Here is a 20,300-nt window from a genome sequence, read left to right as displayed (position 1 = left end):
AGGCCATTCGGAGTTTAAACCAAGAAACACCCAGGATCTAAAAGCTGGTCACTCTCTCCATCATCACACTTCTGCAAATATTTTTCTTTTCACACTACAACACTTTAAACTCTGGACTGTCACTTTAACTGTGGACTTGCACAGCACAGTGCACTTTATACCACACCACACCGCACACGGTTACTTTAAAGACAATCACATCAACTCATTAGTCATTACTAGCCCTAAATTGCTCCTGTCCCAACTTTTTTTGGAATGTGTTGCAGGTCTGAATGACAGGAAAGTATGTATATTCACAAATGACATGAAGTTGACCAAACAAAACATGAAATATTTTGTGTTCATATTGTCTGCGATGAAATACAAGTCAAAGTAAATTCACAAATAACTACTTTCTTTTTTCATTTGCGTTTTCCATACTGTCCCAACTTCCCGATTGGGCAGCAGTCCAAGGCGGGGGCCTGCTTAGACTGCTGCCCCCGCGACACGAATTACGGATAAGCGGGAGAAAATGAATAAATGAATACTGTCCCAACTTATTCTGATTTGGGGTTGTATGTGTATGTCACAAATAAAATTTGATTTGATTTGATTTTTGATTTGATGACATATCAAATGTTTAAACTGAGAAAATGTATAATTTTAAGGGAAAAAGAAGTTGATTTTTAATTTCATGGCATCAACACATCTCAAAAAATTTGGGACTGGGGACTGAGGAGACAAGTTGCTCAAGTTTAGGAATAGGAATTCTGTCCCATTCTTGTCTAATACAGCCTTCTGGTTGCTCAACTGTCTTAGGTCTTCTTTGTCACATCTTCCGCTTTATGATGCACCAAATGTTTTCTATGGGTAAAAGATCTGTACTGCAGGCTGGCCATTTCAGTACCCAGATCCTTCTTCTATGCAGCCATGATGTTGTAATTGATGCAGTATGTGGTCTGGCATTGTCATGTTGGAAAATGCAAGGTCTTCCCTGAAAGAGACGACGTCAGGATCGGAGCATATGTTGTTCTAGAACTTGGATATACATTTCAGCATTGATGGTGCCTTTCCAGATGTGTAAGCTGCCCATGCCACACTCACTCCTGCAACCCCATACCATCAGAGATGCAGGCTTCTGAACTGAGTGCTGATAACAACTTGGGTTGTCCTTATCCTCTTTAGCCCGGATGACATGGCGTCCCAGTTTTCCAAAAAGAACTACACATTTTGATTTGTCTGACAGTTTTCCACTTTGCCACAGTCCATTTTAAATCAGCCTCAGCCCAGAGAAAACGCCTGCGTGTCTGGATCATGTTTAGGCTTCTTTTTTGACCTATAGCAGGGGTTTTCCAGCAGGGGTTGGATCATGTTTAGGCTTCTTTTTTGACCTATAGCAGGGGTTTTCAACCGGTGGTCCGCGGCGGCACTGCATGTGGTCCGTGACAGTCTACATAATTTAACTATAAAAAAAATCACTTTTTTTCCATAATTTTTTTTTTCAAACATTTCCAGAATATTTGCACATTAGTGGAAAAACTGAATTTAATGAAAATATCTAAAATATTCAAACTGACACAGGCTAGCTTTGCACCTATCAGGCCTATGCTTTGCTAACATTGTGTTTTGCGTCATATACGTACACATTCATCTTGCGCAGCATCTCGGAGTTAAGAAAACACATTCAGGTTTTATTGAATAGACGCTTAATAGTTTTGGTGAATTAAAATTTCATAGAGATGTCCACAGACTCTGTCAGGAGGCATATGTATGATACACAACCCCTTATGAAGTTCTGGATAAGCTGCCAGACAGAATTTCCAGAGCTTACAGTAAAAGCATTGAGGTGTCTTTTACCCTTTCCAACTACATACCTTTGTGAGAGCGGTTTTTCCACACTGGCATATCTAAAGAACAAGTACAGGGCAAGGCTACAACCAGAGAATGATATGAGGCTGTCACTATGTACCACTATATCACCACGAATAGACAGACTGTGTGGAAGTCACCACGCCCAGAAATCCCACTAACAGGTAAGGAGTACCCCACACACACACACACACACACACAATAGTGGGCCGCGGATTACTTGTTAGTCAGAATTGTGGTCCCTGGCACAGAACCAGTGGAAAACCAAAAAAATGGCACGGTGGATTGTGTTCACCTACAATGTTTTCTGGAAGTATTCCTGAGCCCATGTTGTGAATTCCATTACAGTAGCATTCCTGTATGTGATGCAGTGCCGTCTAAGGGCCCATCTCTGCCCATCTTGAGTTCTGAGAGACACTGCCACACTGAAAGGCTCTTTTTATACCCAATCATGTTGCCAGTTAACCTAATAAGTTGCAAATTGGTCCTCCAGCTGTTTCTTATATGTACATTTAACTTTTCCAGCCTCTTATTGCTACCTGTCCCAACTTTTTTTGGAATGTGTAGCTCTCATGATCCAATATTTGGCATGACATTTTAAAATGTCTCACTTTCAACATTTAATATGTTAGCTATATTCTATTGTGAGTTTATGAGATTTGTAAATTATTGCAAAAACAAATATATGGCTTCCTGATGACCTCAGTCAGTGACCTCAGTGACCCCAGTCATTTCAAATTGGGAATAGCATTTTCAATACCACCACACTGAGCTCAAACCACACCATCAAGTTCACCATGACATGGCCGTGGATTAGAATTTATAATCTACTAAATGTTAAATAAAGTCAGACAGCATCTTCCCACATATTCTCAAAGTACCTGCAGAGTGGCTAACTATGCCATTGCTACTGGGCATCTGGTTATGCAAGGCACCTTTTTACTGCTCAGAGAAGTACTGGTGGCCCAAAGTGGTAAACAATGCCCTGTCCCAACTTTCTTTGAGACATGTTGCAGCCATCAAATTCAAAACTACTTTTGTATTATTATTTTTTTTAAATGGTACATTTCCTTAGTTTGAAGTCTTTACTATGTTCTATTGTGAATAAAATATATAGGTTTGTGGGATCCACAAATCATTGCATTCTGTTTTGATTTACATTTTCTTCATTATTTTTGGAACTGAGGTTGTATTCTGCATTGCCTTTTTTTGCCCTGATCTGGTAAAAAAAAATTTGTATTGCTTTAAACTTTTATTAGAAGTGCCAAACCTGAGACAACATCTGTCTGTAAAATCCTTACATGAGCACTGTTACCGATGTTTAGCTGTTTGTTGACAACAACAAAAAATCACTGCCAATTTTCCAGTCAAGAATGTGGCCCTATATAAAAAACTGCTTAAAAAATCAAGTATTGTTCAAGTATTGTGCATCCAGTTTGTTATTCAAACTGTATCTAAGATGTTTATTTGATCACTTCTGCATTATTGGGACATTACAAAAGTTTGTCAAAGTGGAAAAAGTGTTAGATTAACTTTTTTTATGAATTGTCATTTACTTCTATTATACAAAAGACTTTAATAAGAGCTCACTTAAATTAATACCTACACTTGGTTTAAGCACGTGATTTTACAATTGCAGATTTTAGTGCACTAATGTTAGTATAATATGAAAATTATACCTTTCCACTGCTACCATTTCCCAAGACCTGAAATGGGAGTCCAACATAAACTCCATTCTTAAAAAGGCCCAGCAGAGGATGTACTTTTTATGCCAATTAAGGAAGTACGGTCTGCCACGGGAGATGTTGATGCAGTTCTACACAACAGTCATTGAATCTGTCCTGTGCTCATCAATCACCATCTGGTTAAGAGCAGCAACAAAACAGTACAGAAAAAAAAACATTGGCACTCCTCTCTCAAGGACTTGTACCATACAAGAACCAGAAACCAGGCAGGAAAAAATCACTACTGACCCTTCGCACCATGGACACATCATCTTTCAGCTCCTCCTTTCTGGCAGGTGCTACAGAACTCTGTCTACCACCTGACACACAATACTGTTCATTTGCACTACCATGCACTCTCACACTTTATGTACTTACTGATATGTCATATATTCTGTATCCCTTTTTAATACTCTTACTGTTTATATTGTCTCACTTTGTCTGTATTGTCTTGTATATTCTGTTTTTGTCTTGTCTTGTCTTGTCTGTTTTGTCTTGTATACTCCAAGCTGAATGTATAGTGTTATTTAGGTCTGTACATTGAGAGTCACTATCAGCTGGAACCAAATTCCTTGTGTATGTGTCAGCCCACTTGGCCAATAAACCTGATTCTGATTCTGAAAATAAAAAGCTATCCACTAGTGAAAAGCTGTCAGAGCCACTGACATCAAATATGTCAATTAAGTAAAAGAACGGCAGTTGATGACAAACATCATCAGACCTGGGAAGTAAAACAGAAACAACTGTCAATGGCATCACCACAACTTTCACTTGTTTGGGGATAAAGATCTCACAATCCACCACTTATAGAAGACTTTCAGAGCAAAAATATAGAAACCATACCACAATGTTGCAAACCACTTTCCATCATTAAGAATTGTAAAGCCACAAAAGTTCTGAATCAAATATTATTCTTTATAAAAGTGATGGAATGTTCAAAATGTATCTGCTCATTATACAAATCATACAAACTCATCAGTCAAGCATGGTGAAGGCAATAGGCTCACTGATCTTTATAGATGATAAAACTAATGATGGAAAAAAAATTTTTTTACATTCTGTAAACTTGCGAATTCATTAAGATATATAATGCAGCAAGATTGTAAAAAACAATAAAAGACTTTATTAATGAAAAAAAGTGAAAGGCTTTAGACTGGCTAAGTTATCAAACTAAGCAAAAATTAGCTTCATGAAAATAATTCACCTCATGAAAAAGATACTAAAGGGAATGCAGTTATCACAATAAATACAGTATATAACTAGAAAAGTGTTATTTATTTTGACTTGAAAGTTTGGCCGACTGTTCAAATACTTTTACTACCCACAAATTCGGTTTGGGTTTCTAAATTGATCTGAATGTAAATATCATGAATGAAAGCTGAAATTCTGATCACCTTTATTCAGCTTTTGAACTCAAACCCAAATGTGTCTGATGTTTAGGAAAAATCGGAATCATTGCCCTTTTTGTTCCAGTAGAAATTAAATTTTAGATTACATTGAAGATTGTGTATTATTTTTTATTTTCTGTATAAAGGCACTATAGTTTGTGAGTAAAGGAACAAAAATGCTTTTAAAATATTTACTCAGCATAATGAATTTAAAAGAACATTACCTTATTTACTGTTTGTAGCAAATATATACAGTACTGGGTTAGAAATGTCACAATCCTAATGCAATCCATATCAGGTAGTGTTTTGTCCCAATGATTTTATTTCTGTCAAAAATGTTAAGACCCTTGCCTGCCTTCACCAAACTTAACATAAGGTTCTCCTCTAACTGCAGACAGAACAGGAGAGGGACTTTTAAGGCCTGCTCCAAGCCCAAGCTGAAAACCAGCATGTGCTCCACAGCTTTGTTTAACCAGAGGGTACTTCAACTGCAGCCCTAGCAGCCACGATCAATATGCTCATTATGCCACATGACACAGAAATGTTTTTGATAGGGATGCACCGAAATGAAAATTCTTGGCCGAAACCGAAAACCGAAAAAGAGGAAAGCAAGGCCGAAAACCGAAACACCGAAAGAAATTATGCCAATTATTATTACCATTGCATTTATTGCTATGACTGTGTACTAACCTTACTAAAATCAAGGCATTTCAATTGCATAAATTAATATTAAAGTTTCAAAGAATAAATCAATTACAAATTATGAAAATATTTATTTATAGCACATAGTAACAATGCACAGGATAAAATAAATAAAAATTCTAACTTAAATGTTTAACTTAGATGCAGTGTACATTAAATAATAATGTACAGGCCCTCTGGCTTCCTGAAAGGTTGTAAAATTAAATATGTTCTTTAATAAAAAAAAGTGCATTCAGAACAAGTGCAACTGCTTAAAGATACAATACAACACTATCACTGGGAAACTTCCTGCCTTTTCAAAAACGTCCACCACAGACGGAGTGCGCATGCTCAGAGGGGTTTTGCTTTTCTGTGCCGCGTTTCTCTCATATTCAGCATAGCGATCAGGATGTTTGGATTCCAGGTGATAAATTAAACCCGACGTGGAAAAAGTATTTGCAGACGAACTTTCGGCGGTACATGTTTTGCAAATCGCTATCCGTGGGTCTTCCTCAGATATACTGTACTGAAACACGTCCACACCGCAGACATGTTGCTTCAGACATGCACGTGCAGGGCGTGGTTTCTGTTTGCGTCATCACAACAAACTGTTTCGGACGTGTTTTTTCGGTGATCAAAGTCTTTTAAATTTTCGGTGGCCGAATATTCGGTGCATCCCTAGTTTTTGAAGGTGCTTCTAAAGACTAGGGCAGGCTAGACTCCTGTTGCCACTGCTCCCCAGGGAAGGCCAGCTTGTGGTCCAACAACGGCCCATCATATTTCTTTTGAAATCTTCTCTTTCCTGAGCCTGCCAAATATTCCACCAATGCATTAAGGAGACTGCTTTCTGCTTTTGTCCTCATGTGTAAGGTTATAAAACTAAAGTGTAAAACGTGGACCACCTTAATATGGATTCTTACAGAACTTAATATGAAACGTTTGGTTGATTTGCACTAGTTCCATTGATTGTTGAAGAATAGTAATAATTGTGTTCTTCAATGCAGCTTTTATCATCAGCAGCTTTTCTCAAATACTGCCATCATAATAATGCTTTGCTAAATAAGTGTTTTCTGGAAAATAATGTATAGGGGTGCAGTTAGATTTATGTCGCTGAGAAAATTTGGCTTTAATACACTCTTGTAGAAAAATTTTTTTTTTTTACTTTAAGCGTGAGAATATTAATGAACTTCCAACAATGAACACGTTTTTATCAGAACTTCTTACACTCTTATTCATAAATGGAAGTATTAAATGTGTGACCACTCTATGAATGGTCCAGGGACATTCTTGAAGCTTTTTGAGTTTGTGGCAGCTGCATAGAAATGGCCATAGAATCATATTCTAAAATTGGTTTGTAATAATGTCTATTGTTAAATGCACTACACAAATAAAATTGAAAGGATTGAACTGAAATAAATATGCTAGGGGCTATCAAGGGAAGCCCAGCTACTTGTGTCATGTAAACAGCTGGAGTATTCCAGCACCAAGAGGGCTGTCCCACAGAACTTTAACCAAATACTTGAGGTGATGCTTCCATTCGCTGCAGCTCCACGGGTTGGGAACCTCGAAGAATTCCTGTCCATTACTGTCCACGTCGGTGTGATAAAACAGGGCATTTTCTGTATCAGATTTCTGGCATCGAGCACCAAACAATTGATTTCAAGCACTTTAAAACCTGTGGGAACCTCATTAATTCCATGTAAAATCACATTAATGGCATTTGGCAGACTCCCTTATCCAGACCAACTTATCCGGACAACAAATGAGAGTTGAGGGTTAAGGGTGCTCAAGGGCCCAGCAGTGGCAGCTCAGAGGCAGAGATTTGAATTCACAACCATCCAAATTAAAGCATTCAACATTTATAGCATATGGCAGATGCCCTTATCAGTATACAACTTACAACTTTCAGATGCCCTTATCAACTTGCAACTTACAATTTCATTTTATACAGTTATGCACACACAGTCAGACAATCATGCACTCAAACTGAGGCAGCTTTCCAGCTGCATGGTTCAGAGTATTTTGTATTTCCCAACCAAACACACTAAGCAGGTCAGTGGAACAAAAATTTCTACATTTACAGCCATGCTGAGTTTAGTAACTTACAGCTTAAAATAATTTCCTTGAAATACATTGGTTTATCCATTAACGCTAAGACCTTAAGTAATAATTATTTAATAAGACCTTGTTATATCCACTTATTAATGAATCTGTTTTATTAAAAGAGAACTAGATGAAATCTAAAAAATGTTTCATGCCACTGATATCAACAGCATTATCCCTCTGCTAGTCTGGACGCCAAATTTCCACTTCCAGCTGCTCCTTTTTCCTGCCTACATTACTTCATTGCCTTTATCCAAAAATGATTTCTCAGCAGTGTCCCCACCCAGGTTTTTTTCTACATTTATTCACCCATTTATTCCAGCACAATAATCTTCTCTGCACTAAAGCTGTGGTCTATGTCTTGCATCAGTGATTTTTACATGATCATAACCCTTCTTTCCCACATGCTCTTTGATTGCAACATTTGTCCATCTCACTCTTAATGACTGGATCACTTCTACATCTCACTTTCAGTGATTGCTGCCCTTCTCTTTCTTCCAATAGACAACATAAGCAATATAATAAAACTGCATTAAAATAAACTAAAATACTCACACTACAATGATAGAATGATAGAGATTTCTGTTGCAAAAGATTTGTTTTGTGGGTTATAAGTAAAATTTATTTCCATCACAACTTTCACATATATCACAACCCTTTATTTAAATTTTTTCACTGTACATGAAAAAAAAGAAAAATATTTAATAAAATAAAATATTTAATAAAATTATATTTCTTTTATTGATCTGTCAATCCATATAGTTCACACAGATCCTCTGTGTACAAAATATCTCTTGTCACCTTTAAAATTAACATTCTCCATCTTTTTAAACAAAAGTCTTCCTGTACTATCACAAATATAATATTCTTACTTCTGCTGGGTCGCCTCAACGAGGGTGTCTGATGTTGAAAGACCCGAAACAACCAATGACCCCACGATACATCACTGATGATGTGTCCCATTGCATCTGCATGATGTATTTTGTATTATAATAGAATTAATATAATAGTATAAATTTTTTTCTTCTAATTACTCAATTTCTGCCCCCTTCATGTGCCCAAAACAAACGCCTGGTCAGTGTGCAGAATAATTTCACTAGTTCCACCACGCAAAAAATAGTTGCTATGTGCTCTAATAGTTTTCTATGTTGTAGTAGAAGTTTTCTATGGGGTTCAGGACAAGGGACTGGGATGGCCATGGCAGGACCTTGTTTTTGTGGTCATCAAAAAGTTTTTGTTGATTTTAATGGACAGCCTATTTTAAGCTTTATAGTTGTCAGGGTTTTACTTAATATCTTTTGATATTTGTTGATGTCCATAATGATCCATTGATAACTTTCTTCTGCTCAACTCAGATAAGATGGAAGTACTTTTACTAGGACCACATGCAGCTAGAAGTAAACTTTCCGATTATGTAGCATCTCTGGATGGTGTTTTTGTCTCAGTGTGTACAGCAGTCAAAAACTTTGTTGTGATTATGGACCCTAGACTTTCCTTTGAGGCTCACGTGAATAATATTACAGGGATCGCCTTCTTTCACCTTAGAAATATTGCTAAAATTAGCAATATGATGTCGTTACAGGATGCAGAAAAAATAGGTCATGCTTTTGTTACTTCTAGATTAGACTACTGTAACGCTTTACTGTCTGGGTGTGTGAGTAAGTGCATAAATAAGCTTCAGTTAGTTCAGAATGCAGCAGCAAGAGTCCTCACTAGATCTAGGAAATATGACCACATCACCCCTGTTTTAATCAGTCTACACTGCTCCCAATCAAATCTCGCATTGATTATAACTTACTACTACTGACGTATAAAGCACTTAACAGTCTCGCACCACAGTATCTGAGTGAACTTCAGTACCCCTATAATCCCCCGCACCTACTTAAATCCAAAGGTGCAGGCTATTTGTTAGTATCTTAAATAATGAAGACTACAGCAGGGGGCAGATCTTTCTCTTATAAAGCCCCACAGTTATGGAACAGCCTTCCAATCAGTGTTCGGGACTCAGACACAGTCTCAGTTTTCAAGTCAAGGCTGAAAACATTTATTTATTAAGTCTTTTATTAGTAGATTTTTCTTAAGTAAAGGTGCAGATCTGGAGGGATCATGGATAAAGAGTGTTTGGTGAACTGGGATATTTGTATGCTGTCATCCCCTCGCTCTCACGCGTTCACTCACATTTCTTGTTGATAGTGTGTTGGTGGGCCGTCTTTTATGCCAGAGATCCCTCATTTCTGTGTCACCTTCTGGCTCTCCCTTTAATTTATGCTGCCACAGCAAGTCTTGCTGGAGTCCCCAACTGCACAGTGTCCTTAACTTTTATACACAATAAGGATACCGAATAATCCATATCTTTCTCTCTCTCTCTTTTTTTCTCTCTCTCTGTTGAGTTAAACATGTTCCTGAGGTACCAGTGACCACCTTTACTCGGATCTGCCCACTTCGTCCTGGCCTGCCTCTGGATAGTGTTCTCTCCGATTGGAGGCCACTCTGTGCAGCTGGGGCCTGGGGATCCATGACATTATGGTGTAGCACAGGAGCTTTGAGGATGGATTCAGACTGCACTTAATGTCAACAGTCTGCTACACTGACTCAGGACTACAGTTTGCATATGATCACCATCTCTGCACACCTCAACATTGTTTATCTGTAATAAATGGACATTCGGTGCAACTCAAATGAGGATGGGTTCCCTTTCGAGTCTGATTCCTCTCAAGGTTTCTTCCTTATGCCATCTCAGAGTTTTTCCTTGCCACAGTAACCAAAGGCTTGCTCATTAGGGACAAACTAATACTTATAAAGAACAATCTTATTTATTCTTTTTTACCACATTATCTATATAAAGCTGTTTTGAGACAATGTCCATTGTTAAAAGCAGTATACAAATAAAAATAAATTTAATTGAATTGGTGTGCGCCAAACCCAGCTCTGGTGTTTAATGCCAAAAAGCTCTATTTTTATTTCATCTGACCATAGAACCTGATCCCATTTGATGGTCCAGAGTGTGTCACTTTCAATTTATTGATGTTTAGCAGCTCTTTGCTATATTTCAGCAGCTATATTTCTTGATCTTACCTACTGCCATAAAAGACATCATGAAAGTATTAACTAATTAACTAATTTGTTAATTTGGGTTTATTCACAAATTTGTGCCAAGCAACAGCAAGAACACAGACCCAGAAAACTTTAAATCTGTACAAGTGTTATGGCTAAAGATGTGCATTTATTCTAGATACTTCTAGATACTTATTTTTCACTAAACACTTCATCCTTCACTTCATTGGAATACTAAGTGTGATCACACCCTGGTTCGTTTTAAGGCTGTAACTGGTGTGCAAAAATAATTTTAGATTAAGAAAATCACTCACTTTCTTTTATTACATTTACATTTTCATACTAGGATTCCTTTGTTTTTGTAACTATACCCCTTTACTGTTTTAAATACACTTAAAGACATTGATTAAATTGACACTTCATCGTAAGATTTCTAACCACTGGCTCAGTTATGAATGCCATAAGTTACACATCATATTCACCATGATTGTCATTTTCAGTGTTGTCCCTCTGTACTGTCTCCAGGAGTTGAGAGTGTTTAGGTAGTCGTCCTTTAAACGTCCCTGAGGGTGGCTTAACCAAACGGGAAACACTGGAGGGTTCCATACCTGCAAAGTTAAACACCACACATTTCAGTATACGGTAAGGTATATTACATGATAAGAATTGCTGTCTTTGTAATCGATCGTGTCAGATTCTTTTCACCATTAATGTGATAAAGCAACCAACAAGTAAATTAAAGAAAAAATATGTTTGAGCCTGTGAGAGGATTCTTCCTCATACCATCCAAAGGAGTTTTTGAGGATTGCTCAACTGGGAACAATACCCGTAATTCATTAATATTACAATTCTTTGTTCTATAATTCTTACGTTCAGTAAAACTGCTTTGAGACAATGTCTATTGTAAAAAGCGCTATAGAAATTAACTTGAACTGTTTTTTTTAGATTATGTTAAATGGAGAGGGGTATGACTGAATTTCCAAAACTTTAAATGTACCAAGAAACACTAAAAGCTAAACACTAAAAAAATCAACAAGTACTAAATCACGGCAAATTATGTTAAGGTCCAAGACTGATAAAGAAGTCTTTGGGGATAATTTTAACATTTGTTAGAAAACAAAACAGTATTTTCCAATACCAATTTTCTTAAAAAAAATCAACTGACCTCTAATAGATTGATAATGACTGACTTCCTCAACTAGGGTGGGACAAGGACATAGAGTGATGGTCATGGCGAAGCTACAGTGCATTGATGGGAAGCAAAACTACATCCTTAGCCAGGCAGGTTGGCAGAGCGACCTCCTCAACCAGCAGGGTGGTAGACTAATATTCAAAGTGAAGCCTGGAGGTGTAATAATGTCCAGTGTGGAGCATGGATTATAGAGGGATTATATAGTAACGACTATATTATAGCCAGGTTCTGTCCTGATGCATCGCAAGGAACCAGAGCGACATCTTTGCCTGTTAGGTGGGCAGAGTGACATCCTCACCTGAGTAGAAAAGCAAGGCAAGGGGGACGAGCAATGTCCTTAGAAGGTCTTAGAGGCAGATAGCAACATCCTTTGGAATGAAAGGTAGAGTGGGAAATGGTTGTTACAGATTAATTCAGTCACCCTAATCAAGCTTCTGTTGCTCACACAGCCCTGTCCAGGATGTCTTCTTTCACAAGGAAATTCTCCAACATGAAATATGTTGAAATATACATGAAATATCCATTTTTTGCTGTAATAAAAATTTACCAATCACCCTGATGTATCACAGAAACATGTCTACAACTGATTTACTCAGTCTAGTGGTGGGGTGAACAAAAAAGGCACTGGTTTTAAAAACACTACTCCTGTGTACCAAGTGTCCTGAATGGCAGTCATGTCATTAAAACTGCACATAGACTGTGAATTTCAAATCCTAGTCATGTCACTACTGTAACTGTCAGGTCCAGCTAAGTACCTTCTTCCAGTAGCTCGATTGAAGGTGAAGGCATTTCAAAGTGCAAATGTTATGGTGCCCATTTACTCTGTTGATTCAGAAGGATTCATTTAAATGTGCAAAAATAGTAACAGCACTGTCTGCAGCAATCATTGCAAGGGATTTTCTTTTAAATATTATTGATTTAAATATCCTTAATTTTAAATATAGATTGTTTACCCTAGTTGTTATAGATGATGATGTTTCTATATTCTAGCTTTAGCATTAGAATAAAAAATTTAATTTTAACACAAAATACATTATTTTCAAATGCAATACATACATACTCACAAATGCTCCATTATTTTGGAGATTTCAGTGCATCAGTGAAGTCAAGAAACTTATTTACAGGCTTGGCAGTGTATATTCACCAACTGGAGCCACTTGTCAGGCGGTACCTTATCATCACCAGCAAACGTGGGGGCTCTGTTCCAGAGAAACTGCTGTAAGAGTCCCTCTAATGTGGCTTAGTTTCTATGGCTGCTTTTGCACTTGGCATTAACATTAAAAATGCACTTCTTTGCAGACATTCTTCTGGAGCAAGGAATTCCAGCCTTCATGACATCATGAAACGCCATACTCGGGAAAAAAACTTTCTGTAACTTATACGAGCTCGCAAGGAGTGTATTTGGCACAGAAATGCTCCGTGATATGTCAAAAATCGTTTTTCAAACTTTTGCCATGTTTAGCATGATAGTCCAACTCTCAACAGTGTTATAACTCTGGACCCAACTAATGCTTCTTCATAAAACTATACCCAGGTATGTTACCGATTCCAGATAATAATAACAAAATAGCAGAGCTGGATCCAGTATCTTCATCTGTGTCACCCTTGTCCCGCTATATCATCGTCTGCAGGTGACGTCATACACATGACATTAAGTATGACATAATTACTTCTTAAAGATACAGAGCAGTTATTTTGTCACTTATGCAACCAAGCTACTTTCATCCTTTTCTAAATTCATTTTCTGTTCACATTAAAAGTGGAGAAAGATATGACGTGATTTTCTTTCACATTTAAAAGCAGCTAAATCTTCCAATTTTATTTTACACTCACTTTTATATACATTTTATTTTATTTCACCAGCGAGTTAATAAAGCTAGTGATCTGTATTGCTTCGTTCGTTCGTTCGTGCGCGCGCGTGCGTGCGTGTGTGTGTGTGTGAAAGTATGTATGTAAGTAAGTAAGTGGGCGGGGGTCACGCGTTTCTTGTCTGGGTTACCATGGAAGTTTTACATGAGTTTTGCGTTGGTCTGGTTCAGCTAACCCAGGTCTGATTTCGAGGAATAGGAGAATGAACAGCAGGGATAAAGAATCAGAGAGAGAGAGAGAGAGAGAGAGAGAGAGAGAGAGAGAGAGAGAGAGAGAGAGAGAGGAATGGAAAAGGAAGCCCAAGTTAACCGAGCAGAACGCAGTTACTTTATGGCCCAGTCTGAATATGTAAAGTGAGAAGTCGCGCTTTTCACGCCCACATTTTCAAAACGGATTTAATCGCATGCTGAAAAATATCAATTAGGAGCTTACATTTAATTACAAAATATTACAAAACAGTGAGCTTTTACAAGCAGGGAAGCAAAATGGCGAATACAACGGATGAGTAAAGAGAAAAAAAAAACTCGCGCTGTAGCGAAAGGCCATCATGAGAAGAGGGTTTTCTTGCAGTAATGTACGGGGTGTGTGAGAGTGCACGCGATGGTAAAAATACATTCGAGCGATTGCACACGATAGTGACGATGCCGTGTGCGCGTCCTTACCTCCGAATTGTGCCTGTTTTTCTACGGATATTCTCTTAGTGGCCGCGTACCGTACGAGTCTCCCGTACAGCTGCTGCCTCATGCGTCTGTCCGCTCCACCTTTTGGCAGTTGAAGCTGCAAAACCGGAGGCAACTCGCAAACACTCGCGTTGATATTCTTCGGTCGTGTTTCATCAGGAAAATTAAAAAAATCGTGTTTGTGCATAATAAAAGCCTGCTCTGAATGCAGGCGTTTGATGCGACTCGACGTAATGCCGTCAGCTCATGACGAAAAGGGAAAGGGCTAGGCTAATGTGGGACCAGCTAGCTGGCTATACTGTACTTACATTAAAAACACACGCATTATACTGTACGTTGGTTCTAGAAAAGTGTCCAATACAAAACACCCAATACACGTAGTGTCAACTTAAATAAAGGCAAATGCATGTACATAGTGTTTTGTTCTTCTCTTTAGTAGTAGTAAATAATATTACAGATTAAAACGAAATGAAGAAACCCCCTTGTAATGAGAGGTCACTTTATTATATCATTGTATAAACCTTCTTTATATCTGTATCTAAGGACACAGTTATACACTGTTCAGCTATAATAGTAATCCCCTGTACTGTTTTGCTTGATGTCAATACAAAGTCGGTATTTATGACATTAATATGGAAATTTGGTGGGTTTAAACGAATGAAATGTTTCTTTTCAGGTTCAGCTGCAACAGTTTATTAGTGATTATTGGTGCCCTGAAGTGGGAAGTAATGAAATTTCCTGGCATCCTTTCAGCCATGTTGCATCTGGTTCAGTCAGATCATAAGTGGTCTCCATGCTGTAGCACAGGTTTCTGTCAGTGTTGTCTACAGTATATATATATATATATATATATATATATATATATATATATATATATATATATATATATATATATATATATATATATATATATATATAGCGAGAGAGAGAGAGAGAGAGGGGGGGGGGGGGGGAACACTGAACTGATTTAAAACCAGTGGCATAATCAAAAGTGTATGTTTAGTATGATATAAATGTGGAATCAATTGATTATTATATAATATTTTTTATTTTATTTTATATATATATATATATATATATATATATATATATATATATATATATATATATATGTATATATATTTTTTTTATCTATTACCAAAATTATTTATAATTATTTTTAAATAATTATAAATAATTTTGGTAATAGATTAAAAAATTGCTGATCATGCTTTGCCAACAGTTCATAAGCATGCTGTTAACAGTCCACAAATTAAATTGGCAAACTGTCAAATCCAGTAAAACACGCCGAGTTTATTGTAATCACTTGTAAAACACTGCAGAATTGAAAATCCTAAACTTGCATATGTAATAACAATAACTGTGTATTTTCAATTAAACTTTCTCTTTTCATCGTAGGTAAACTAAAAGCTCACATTTTACAGTGAAAAAAATCAGAAAGTTGTGTTGGACCAGGATTCATAATGCATCCACACCACCAGTGGTGAGCCGTCAGGGCCAGCAAGGCCGTCTCTCTGCTGCCTCAAACTCTATCAGAATCACTGACTTACGTTTAATATGTTTTTTGTCCATGAATATGTATTAACTTATTTCCAGTAGCATTTCTTTCAGGTGTGCTGATTCAAGTAATGTCTGTTTACATTTGAGCTTTTATCCAAGAATTCAGATTGTAGCCATCACATTACATGCCAGCATCAAAGGAAAGAAATCTGCTTAAGAATCAGCAGTGCAGGCGCCTGTAGCTTAAAATACATGCTGCTTGAAGCTGTTGATTAAATCCTTTGATTGGATGCACAGAAAGCATACCAGTCAGAGCTGGCAAACCATCTGTAGCAGCTCAAATATATTTGTATGGATTTAATAGCAGTTTTTTCATTCCACATTGGCTGACAAATTGATTTGGTCACAGATATACTTACAAGGACATTTACAAGAGGGACCTCACAAGAAAAGCTGGACATTGTGTGGAAAGGTCGGCCAAAACAGTTGTTACGCTTTTTTCATTAACCGTTTATACTTTAGCATTTTCTTTTCCATAGAATTTGCACAAAAACACACAATTTGCCTTAATTTCAAATCCCCAGGAAAACCATAATGCATGGAAAAATATTTAAATATACACCGACCAGGCATAACATTATGACCACCTGTCTAATATTGTGTTGGTCCTTCTTTTGCTGCAGAAACAATCCTGAATAGTCGAGCATTAACAGCACAAACTTCTTTAGTAATTGGAGATACAGTAGCTTGTCTGTTTATATCGAACAACACGCCTCAGCCTTCGCTCCCCACAGGCATCAGTGATCCTTGGCCACCCATGACCCTATCACCGGTTCACCACTGTTCCTTCCTTGGACCACTTTTGATAGATACTGACCACTGCAGGGAACACTTTTCCTGCTTCTAACACATTGACTTTGAGAACAAATGAAACCATGCTGTTTCTTTTTCTGCAAGAGATAATGTATGTGATGCAGTTGTGTCTCCAGTGAAATGAGACTTGTTGAATAGTGTTAATTGGGTTTCCTGCTTTAGTAATGACATTCTCACTGCATGACATTCCTGTCTCTGATTCAGCACTCTGTTATACTGTGTTTCTGTATAGTATTGATTGCTTCTTTAGCCCTTGTGTCATAATGATGGGATTAAGAGGTGGATTGATTCAGGCAGGACACCACTGAAGGCCTATGTTTGAAATGCATAGCCTGCCACTGTAAAAGGGTAAACTGAAACAGGCATGTCTATAGGAAAGAAGTGCCCACTGAGTTTTAATAATGGCAAAACACTCTCTAGTTGGTATCCATATTTCCAATTTCTCTTTGGTTAGACAGAAAACATATAGACATCAATGTCTAGCTGAAAAGAGTAATAGAAATGTCTGTAACAATTAGGGATGTTACAGACTAAACTGAAACAGGCATGTCTATAGGAAAGAAGTGCCCACTGAGTTTTAATAATGGCAAAACACTCTCTAGTTGGTATCCATATTTCCAATTTCTCTTTGGTTAGACAGAAAACATATAGACATCAATGTCTAGCTGAAAAGAGTAATAGAAATGTCTGTAACAATTAGGGATGACCCCTGTATCTGGTTAAAATGAAAACCAATTGTAAATTATTTAGAACCAAATAAACGTTTGGTACTGTCTGTTCTCTTTTGCTATACTTTTTGAAAATTCAAACTAAATAAAATATTTTTTTTGCATGAGGACCATAAACACACGTACAGTCTTGTGCTCTCTACAACTAGAGATGTTCACTTGCACTCATTTGGTGTCAGTCATGAAAGAGAGCTAAAAGATCAATGGGTGCTAATCTTCTTTGGGTGCTTCTTCACACTGGATGAGGGAAAAACAGTAAAATTGGCTCATTAGGGAGCCCATGTTTCACATGGTTTACAGTACCAGGGTTTTCCTGCTGCTGCCATCCTTATAAGTGACTAAATGTTCACTTGCTTCTTAATATAACCCACCCACTAACAGGTGCCATGATGAAGAGACAATCAATGTTATTTACTCAGTGGTCATAATGTCATAATATTTTGTCTGGTCGGTGTGTATATAATATGAATGAAAAAATTAAAATGTTAAAGTTAAAATATGTGCAAGATGTATATGTAAGGCCCAACATATATAAAACTATAAATTAAATATGAAAAAAGTCAAATGTAATGAAATATATTAAAAAACAAAAACCAATATATGAGATGGCTACATAGTATGTACAACAGTATTGAAGCAAATACACTATGTACTGTATGTACAGATGGAATATATGATAAACTAGGATATTCTATGAATTTACAATTATATACAGTTATAATTATAAAGACAGTAAATAATTTATAGAGTGGTACAGAACTGCATGATAATTACAGACAGTAAAGTATTAATGAGACACTGATATGCTAATGGTGTAGTGTAGAGATCAAGTTTATTTCTATAGCGTTTTTCACAGCAGACATTGTCTCAAAGCAGAGATCAGTGGGATGATGGTTGGAAATAAGATGGCTCTGAAACTACTGTTTCTGGTGTAAATATTCTCCTGGATAGAAGGAGATTAAACAGTTTGTGACTGGGTTGGGAAGATTCCTAGATGAAGAAAAGATGCTCAGTGACAGGTAGTTACATTATATATCAATATGGGCTGTTTTCACCAACCTTTGCGTGGCTTTCCATTTACACACTGTAGAGCTGCCATACCACATTCAGATGAAGTTTGACCATGACCCTGTGGAGCATGCGACAAACAGTTTTGGTGGAAACAGGATTGTTGAAGTGTGCAATAATTCTGTAGTGAGTTGGGCAGCTGTGGTTTTATGTATTTTGGATATAATTTGGGCTAGTAACTTCTGTTTGTTTTGACAGTACCCCTGTTGGACTGTCAAACATCACCCTGTATACCTGCTCAATACACCACAAAGACTTGCTATTCTGGTCACAGATGCACCAATGAGATGCATACCAAACTTTTTTTTCTTTTGAACTCTGATACATCTCCAATTATGCTATGTGGATTGCAATATTAAATGTATAGCTGCTATTTAAACATTCACAATTTGCTCTTACTTGTAATGTGCAGTTGCTAAAGATTGGCCATGAGGCCACACATATATTGGTGTGTAACCTTTAATACAGTATAGTTTCGGTTTCATTTAATTTAATTTCATATTTCATAGTTTCAGTCTAACCCCTGTACTGTATATTTCCATTTATTTATTTTAGCTATTAGAAATTATATACGTTTTTGTGAAAGTTAAATGTTTAATAGTTTTTATGTGTGTAGGGGAATTTAGCAGTTATTGGGGCAATTATTTTTAGAGCTTTGGCGTAATTGAAGGTTATTATTAATTGAAGGAATATTATTTTTTGGACTTTAGGGCAATTAACAGGCAGTGTAGATTTATTCATTGCTAGAGAATCAAAAAACTTCTGTACGTCTCTCTGGACGAGGGTGTCTGCTAAATGCTGCAAATCAATGTAAATGTATACAGTTTGGTTTATAAGACAGTTAGAAGCAGTCAGTTTGTTTTTCCTCAGTGATAACAACTTTCATTTAAAAACTGCATGTTGTGTTCTGTTACTAATATTTAAATTAGTTTGATGATCTGAAACATTCAAGTATGACAAACATGCAAAAAAAGGAAATCTTTTTCACAACACTGTATATATATATACTTTAATATATTGTGTAATACCTTCCATGATACATTAAAAAAACAACATAATATTTGAGATACCTAATGTTCAGTTATGGAATTAGTTAATATGTGAAACTAGTGTCACATAGATATTAATGGAAAATTTGCTCATATGATTATTCAACATTGATACACTCAACACTAGAGAGTATTTTGTTAAGTCTTGTGCTTAAGATGTAGATCTGCCAAATGCATAAATGTAACTGTAGGAGAAGTAAATTATTCAGTCTCTTCTTTGTGCTTGTCATTAAAATATCAGAGCTCTGGAAGAAATCCTCAGGATTGAATACATTACTTGGTTGATTGCCACTTGATTTTCTAGTATTAAATACATTTGCATTAACCTTGAAATAACTTTAAAAAAATGTATGTTAATCCTGTTGTGTAATTGCAATTAACATTGAATAAAAAAAACATTACCCTTATTCTGTGATTATTCAATATTATTATTATTTAAAAGATATATTTAATTTAATTTAAAACCACACAGACACACACATATACGTATATACACACACACACACACACACACACACACACACACACACACACACACACACA

The 20,300-nt window shown here is 36.7% G+C and overlaps 2 protein-coding genes across 6 annotated transcripts in view; one reads left to right on the top strand and one right to left on the bottom strand.

Moving 5' to 3' along the window:
- The window catches only part of znf512b (zinc finger protein 512B), a 59,340-nt gene extending 44,123 nt beyond the window's left edge, over positions 1–15,217 (bottom strand). The window contains exons 1-2 of one of the 5 annotated variants that reach the window (XM_083570387.1): positions 14,522–15,217; positions 11,281–11,406 (exon numbers count right to left, since the gene is read on the bottom strand). Coding sequence is in view for 4 of the 5 variants with exons in the window: in XM_083570385.1 (XP_083426511.1) it covers positions 11,281–11,406; positions 14,522–14,726 (331 nt within the window). In the remaining variant the exon portion in view is untranslated. The remainder of the gene's footprint in view (positions 1–11,280; positions 11,407–14,521) is intronic. The other 4 variants (XM_083570385.1, XM_083570388.1, XM_083570384.1 and 1 more) reach the window with 4 other exon arrangements.
- The window catches only part of LOC310715085 (uncharacterized protein), a 401,686-nt gene that overhangs the window by 358,320 nt on the left and 23,066 nt on the right, over positions 1–20,300 (top strand). The gene's annotated exons all lie outside the window — the stretch shown is intronic.

The sequence above is a fragment of the Silurus aristotelis genome (genome assembly GCF_946808225.1).
Source record: "Silurus aristotelis genome assembly, chromosome: 19".
NCBI classification, from domain to species: domain Eukaryota; kingdom Metazoa; phylum Chordata; class Actinopteri; order Siluriformes; family Siluridae; genus Silurus; species Silurus aristotelis.
Note: the sequence above shows the minus strand (reverse complement) of the source record. Positions and strands in the feature narration are given on the sequence as shown.